Here is a 7395-nt window from a genome sequence, read left to right as displayed (position 1 = left end):
GGGACATTGGCTCTCCCCAGCCAGGGCAGCACAGTTTGCCGGTCACCAGAGAGCACTGATGGCTCACCTGCATTCCACTCTGAACAGCAGGGGTTTGAAAGCTGCCCTCAGACTCCCTTTAAAGCAAATGTGGGCTCTGGGGGCTGGGCTGGGTGAAAGAAGAGGGACATGGTTAGATAGGAGGGAAGACACTTCTGCTGCAAATCTTCTGAGAGGTTGGGAAGTGGAAATAGTGATGGGGGCAGAAACCCTCCAAAATTCGTCTGACGAAATAAACAGCACTTGGGCTGAAAGCTCAGAACTTTACTTTGGCAGCTGAGACAGGCCACATTATCTAATGTCCACTGCTGTCCAAAACATACCGATGGGGAAATGTTTTCTTAGTGGCCTCTTGTTTTAAAAAATAATAATAACATGGGGCTGCCTGCCTTTGCAACAATTTTGTTTTTTCTGTGCAGATTGTAGTGATATGCATTAACTGGTTCTCTTTACTGTCTTACAGTTTAAACTTCCAAAGGAGTACAGCTGGCCTGAAAAGAAACTGAAAGTTTCCATCTTGCCAGATGCCGTGTTCGACAACCCACTGCATTAGAGCTGAATTACACTATTCTAACAACTGGGAGAGCCAAGTTACTGTCCATTACCCAGTGACTCACAGGATAATTAATGCAGTAAAAACTCTGCCTGCAAATAAAAAGAGTTTGCTGCACAACCACTGCAAACAGAAGAGAAGCTACTCAGCACCAGCCCAGACCGAACTGAGCCCTTTCCTTTATCCTTCCCAAGGCTGAACTCTCTGGGAGCAGCCTGCGTATGTGTGAGTGCGAGTGAGAAATATTTAACTATGAAAATTAGTAGTAAGAATCCTTTCTCTCTCCTAGCTGCAGAACTCCCCTCTGCCTTAGCCCAGGGTGTAGACGCTCTGCACGCCTGTATTTACACATACATTTCTGCCAGGTGCGAGCCTATAATCCATGGATTAAATGTTCTTTACGTGACTCTGGAGTCCTTTTGTTAGCCAAACTTTTACTGACTGCAGAACTGTTCTTCCATGTGCTATTTTTTTTTCTTTTTAGAAACGGAATGGTATTTCCCCTGTTTAAAGGAGGCCAAAAGCTCACATGCTTGAAGCTGAACAGATTTAAAGATGAACTTTCTAGTTCAGTCAAGAAAAACAAATCCAGATCCTCCCTGCCCTCAAATTAGGCATGTTTTAAGTGTTGGTCTTGGTGCTATTAGCTATGGTATCACTGCAAACAGAGGCAACTTTATTCTCGTGCATCCTGTCCTTGTGCCTGAACCCCAGGGAAGGTCGCAACCTCTGGTTTTGCACAAGCAGGAGGAAGAAAGCTACCGGGGCGGGGGAGATCTCCTGTTTACAGTGTGTTTATCTTTAAAGAGATACTGTCAAGTATTTTTTCCTTGCTATTGTACAGAATTTGAGAAGCTAGAAAGGATCATTTGTTCACAGGGACAACTTCAGCAGCTCTGCAGGATCAGGGGGCTGCTTGAAAGCATGTGAAGTGGAGATCTCTGCTGCCCTGGCACAGCAGAAAGGAGTCTCAGCCTCAATGAAGCCAACTATTCTCCCTGTTCCAACAGGGTTGTGTCCTAGTGCAGCTCCATTTTCCCCTCTAGCCTCGCTGTGGTGGCTCTTGTTGCTGACCTTCCTCCTTTCAGATGGGTTTGAACTGTAAAGCATCAAAACCAGTTTGAAAAGACACTCTCTAGATCCCTGTGGCTTCCTCCTTGGAGCAAAAGGAGTGTGCAGAGGAGCCAGTCTCTGCAGTGCCAGGTTGTGTCTCTGCATCAGCTGCTGGCCCTGTGGATACCTGCAGCAAACACCACAGGCTTTACCCCCTGCTGCTGCTGCTGCAGGGTGTTTCTGATGCATATTCCCCAGCCTTCCTCTACCCATTGTCTTTTGGTGACAACTCTTCACTCCTTGTCAGGGGAGGTGCAGCTTTCCTTCTACCCCTTTCTGCCTACAAGATAACTGGTGGTTTATGCACACTTGCTGTGTGATCCTAATACAAGTACAACAAAAGCTTTTAACACTTAACTCCCCTGATCAAACAGCAAAGTCCAGGAGGCCTCACAGTACCCTGGGGTTGGTTTTCTGTTTGTTTTCTGATTTAATTCCTTCCCAGCACAGCCAGCTTTGATGTTTTCTGCATATATTTGAGGCTGGTTAGTGTTGGTCAAGAAGCAGAGCTAGGAGCCACAAAGCTTTCCTTGGACTTGCTACAGAATTCCTCTGTGGCCTCAGGCAAGTCACTCAATGTCTCTCTGTGCAGAGAGGGTGACTATTGACTAGAGGGCTGTAGGACCTACCGAAGCATGCCAGGGTTTGCAGGGGAGGGCGTGCTTTGTGTACAAAGTAGTATTTGTATTATTATAATTGTTTTTATATTATAATTTAAGGCAGGCCAAATGCAGGGTCCAACACTGCTCTGCAGAACCTTCCTTTCTGCAAAGCTATGAAAGCAATTTACATGTAAATGAGTTTGTCATTTTGTCTGAACTCAGAGGATCATCTTAAAATCCTGCTGTGAAAGAACAAACTTTCAGATATCTGCATGTGCCAGCCAGAGTGATTTCTGTGCTGAGGCAGGCTGCATTCATCCATGGGATCTCTTGGCCAGTTTTCATTGTCCTGGTTAGCACTAAGCATCCCTTCTGCACTGTAGATGTATGTGCAAGGGACAGCGTGGGTGAGAAAGTGCCATGAAAACCTACCAGTCCAGCTTCAAAAACAATGTGCCCAAGTGTCCCACCACAAGATAATGGGCAAACAGATAATTGGGGCAGTGGGGAAAAGGCAAGGGCAGCAACTACAATTTTGTCCCAAAGCCATCCAACAGTAGCCCGTGGATGCTCTTGCACGAGCTTGCTGGGGGTGCTGCAGCAGAGCTGGCCTGTTGCCACAATGCTGGCTGCTCTTCCTTGTTTCCAGATGCTAGCTCTCATTAAAAGGAGTTTAAAATCCACATCTTGGTGGAGAAGGGACATTTGGAAGGTCAATTGTTGCTATTCCTGCAGAGATCAGCACGGGGCGGAGAGAAGTCCATCAGACCCTCTCTGGGCTCTGACACACATCTGGAAAGCTTGGGACCTCCTGCCCTATGAACTCTTTGAGCCTTCACGGCAGGGATCTGGTGCTGTATGCAGGGAAAGCACCTCCTCCAAGCTGGCTCATGCTCCAGTTCTGCCTTTCTCATGCAAGTGTTTTCCTCACTGTATTTACTCTCATCAGATGCTCTGGGCTGGGTTTCCATTGACTTCAGAGGGAGCACGCTGAATGCATGTGGTAATCCACCCAGTATCCTTGTGTGTGTGTGTGTATTTTTGTTCCATGTCATGTATTTATATATAGTTCTGTGTATTTGAGTTATGAACAGGTGGCATGCCAGAAATCTCTATTTCTGAGACATTTTCTCACAGATCTTTGCTGGTAGCCAGATAACAATTGAGGGGGGAAGGCTTGAAGGGAAGGAAGTGAAATCTTCCTATTTAGGTAAGGGGGGAAATATTAGACAAATAATTGCTAAAATAGAATTCTGTGTCTTATTGTTAGAGCAGCTATGAGAACCTGGTGAAAGTCAGCCCTTAAACTACGTGGTCGTGTTGCTGCCTCTCAGCAACTTATCTAAGAGTAAGAAAGTTGCAGTTACTCAGTATCCTGAAGAGCTGGGCAGCCGCAGGACATCCCCTCACGATTCACATAAAGTTTGCAAGTGTGCCAAAGGCTTACTTACTGCCAAGTAAATGAGATGTGAAGTTTGGATATTTTCATCTTGGGGCAAGAGGACATGTCTGTGTGTGAATGAAATGGAAAAGAAACCTTTGTATTTTAGTGAGCAAGTAGTTTGAAAGAGGGAAGTCATCAGTGTTAATAAATGCCACAGTTTTTTGCTAGCTCAAACTTGATGAGATGGTAGGACCACTTGTGCTGATTTTTTCTCAGTTGTGTAGAAGGCCTGAAGCAGGTTTGTATGGACCCAAAACCTGTGGGGCTTGTGCTGGCTAAAGACAGTGACCTGGATGGAAATGAAAACAGTTTAGAAGCAGTGAATACAGGATTTCTCTCTCTTGAAGAAATCTGGCAATGCAGGTCAATTCAGATATTTGGAAAGATGAAGAGCCTTGAAAATCCAGCATGTGACAGCAATTCTGAAACAGGAGAAGTCTTAAAATCCAGGGCTACTCTCTCTCTCTCAATTTCTGATTAAAAACAGGACAAGGAATGTATAATTTCAGTATTAAAGTATGTAGGGTGTGATCTGAGCAGAGCAGTCAGTCTTGTAGCTGCTGTAACCATATTTTCAGTGGCTTAGATAGATGGTGCCTGCTGTGTCTAATTCTTTGAGGATGGTGTATATTGGTTTTACTCTACATGGAATTGCCAACAGTGATTTGAAATTATATTCTGAAGCTCTTCACTTTAAATATTCAGTTGCTCTTGGATGGCTTTTGAAATTACACCATCAGGTCATCAAATGGTCTTGGGAGAAGTGAGGGTTGTGTTGTTTTTCATCTGGGACCAGTAGAAATATTTTTTTTAAAAACCCAAAACACTTGAAAGCAATACTTGGCTCTTCCCTCCTCCTAGGTTGGCATCCAGAGTCCATGTCCTGCTTTGCCAGCTTGTACCTGGCCAGGGCAGGGCAGCATCACATCAGGTGGGGAGCAAAGCTTCCGGCCAGAGGAAGCCCTTAGACCGTGTGTCCAGTTTTCCCTTAGCCCAGAGCATGGCCTTGTGCCTTCTGGCTCCACTGTATCAAGTCTTGGGGGTGTATTCAGCCCCTACTCCACCTGGGCAAGGTGAGGAAGGGTTCCAGCACCAGGAAAGCCCTTCCACCTCCCAGGGACTGGGTGAGTGCCCTCCTGTGAGAGAACACATTGTGCCTTAAATTTTCCTGTGAGTGAAGCTGCAAGGGCAGACGAATTGTCAAGCAACCAAGAATTCCTTTCTGTGCATCTGTCCCTATTAATAAATGCCAGCCTGCACAGCAGCAAGACTGTATCCAAAGCAATCTCAAAATCCACATTTGCCTATGGGGTTCACCTCTTTAAGATTTTAAAGTTGGATTTAAGTCTCTCGACCTAACAAGCTCTGTTTCAACCCACTATTTTTATAACATTTTTTTCTGTTGTGCAGTGTCTGCTTGTTCTCTCTTCTTTCAAAAAAACCCAACCCTTGTGTTTGACACGAGTCCAAAATTTCAAATGGAGAATAGGCCTGAGGTTGCAAATGTGTTTTAAACGTGGTCCCGTATCGACTTGCCTCTCAGGCAGTGAACCTGTTGTGTACTGTGCTTCACCACCTCTTCATTTCTACCATGATTCTGTTTCCCCTAAAGTCGCTGACAGACCATAAAATCATCAGAAGTGGCACATCAGTTCACAAATGTCATTTTTAGTCTGCTGTGAAGGGGCTGCCCTATCCCTTTCCCTTGCTGGAAGACCACAGCATCATTCACCTGCTCGTGGAGCCCTGATAGCAGGAGAGGATCCTCAGCCCAGGAAGGGCTGCACATGGCAGATGTGGCTGGCCAGGGCCTGGTTGTTTTCAAACTCTCCTGATGCTGTGCTTACCTTCTTGAAAAAGAGGAAGAGAGAGAGAAACAAACCCAACCTCGAAAAGCCAGAAGAAAATTTCCTGCCCATTGTCGTGTTTTGCAAACACTGTTCTTTTCTCTTGCTCTCTCCCTCCGCTCCCGACGAGGCTGGAGATGAAAATGGCTCCTTTGTTCCTTTCCCTGGGGCCCAACTGCAGCGAAAGTGCGGCTCCGGAAACTCCAGAGCACGAGAGCCAGGGTGGGAAGGCCTGAGCTGTCACCCTGTGCGGTGGGTCCTACCCAAACACGGCTTGGTGACAATGCTCCAAGCAGGGTGGGAGCAGGAGGGCTCCCTGGTGCTGGTGACGAGGCTCCTGGGCCTGTCTCTCTACAGAAGCAAGCAGGATGCAAAACACACAGGGGCTGAGGAAGGGGAGGTGGGTGTGAGTGGCCATGTTGTCCTGGTAGGGACTGATCACAGGCTGGGGCACTCTGGGCTTTTGGCTTTCCCCAAAGTGGGAATCTGCAGCCCCGTGGAAGCAGGCAGCATCCTGCTAGGGGCTTGTAGTGGTGCCCTGGCTCCTGCACTGGGATGCTTCTTGCACCCATCCAGCCCTGTAGTCCTGGTGCTGTGAGTTTGGCCACAGTCATACTCCAAACCCAAGTTTACTCTTTCAAAACCCTTCTCTTGTCCAGCCCAGGTTGGACACACTAACTTTTCCCTTTTTTTAAAGGGATGGAGGTTTTGCCTCTTGCTGGGGACGCTATTTGTTTTGTGTGCTGAATGGGAGCAAAGGCAAGGTTCCCAGGACAGGGGACACATGAGTGACTGGGACCACAGCAAACCCTGACCTCTGGGGTTGCCCTTGCAGCCCTGGGGTGAGCTTTTCTGTCCTTCAGGCATGTACATGTGTGTGTGTTTGGGGGTGTGTGCGGGTGTGTGTGTGTGGTCTGCAGACGCAGGGGTCATGTGGATGGAGGAGCCCCAGGACACTCCCAGCGGGGCTGGAAGGAGCCTGTGCTTCTGTGGCCGGTGTACCAGTACCTTGTAGATGGCCTTTCTTCCCTCTCCCCTCCTCCTTTTTTTTATAAAAGACAAAAAACAAACAGAAAGCTAAACTAGCAGAGGTTTTTAAATATTTTATATTAGTTTCTAATGTAAATTCTTACATTGTTATTGCAGTGCTGGGTGTGTTTCGCCTGCACGTGACTTTTTGTAATATTTTTGTGAATCACTAAACATTTTTTTTCCTCCCGTGTATTCTAAGTGCATTAAAGGTATTTGCAGAATTGTCAGTGTCCTTCTCTGCGGGCAACACGCTGGGACTGACTGTCTCCTGCTCAGCTCTGCGACTCCTTTGGCAGCTCCTTCTCCTCGATGACACCTTCTTCCCTGCTCCCAGGGACGTGGGGTCTCTTGCCCAGACCTCTGGACTACAAGTGTGGGAGGGAAAGGGATCTTTTCTTCCCCTAAAAACTCAGCAAAATTACTGGTCCCAGGACCTGCCAGATTCAGCATCTTCCATGAGCATCTGCTGGCAAAACCCTTTGAGTCAAGGCAGCCTGAGTGCCCTGACAGCCAGGGTTTTCCGTGCTCTTTGGACAAGCTGGAATAGGGAGTGCTTGCACGTGGGTCCAAGGATGCAGCCAGTTGGCTGAGAGATGGCAACCTCGTCCACCAGCACAGGAAGGAGGGAGCTGGGGTGAGTGTCAGGTCAGGTCCGTGTTCCTGTGCTCTGCCAAGTGCCTCCTGGCTTCAGTGGGATTTGTGGGGGTGTGGATGTGTGTGCAGAGACTGAATATGTTGGAGAAGAGACACAGCAAACACTTATGA

General features: G+C 47.4%; 1 protein-coding gene across 1 annotated transcript in view; it reads left to right on the top strand.

Moving 5' to 3' along the window:
- SUFU (SUFU negative regulator of hedgehog signaling) overlaps positions 1-6852 on the top strand; it is an 87789-nt gene extending 80937 nt beyond the window's left edge. The window contains exon 12 of the mRNA XM_031062222.1: positions 503-6852. Within this exon, the coding sequence (XP_030918082.1) occupies positions 503-592 (90 nt within the window). The 3' untranslated portion in view covers positions 593-6852. The remainder of the gene's footprint in view (positions 1-502) is intronic.
- The last annotated feature ends 543 nt before the right edge of the window (positions 6853-7395 follow it).

Source organism: Geospiza fortis, unplaced genomic scaffold, assembly GCF_000277835.1.
Source record: "Geospiza fortis unplaced genomic scaffold, GeoFor_1.0 scaffold130, whole genome shotgun sequence".
Classification (NCBI taxonomy): domain Eukaryota; kingdom Metazoa; phylum Chordata; class Aves; order Passeriformes; family Thraupidae; genus Geospiza; species Geospiza fortis.
The sequence above is the reverse complement of the archived record's forward strand: the minus strand, read 5'-3'. Positions and strand labels throughout refer to the sequence as shown.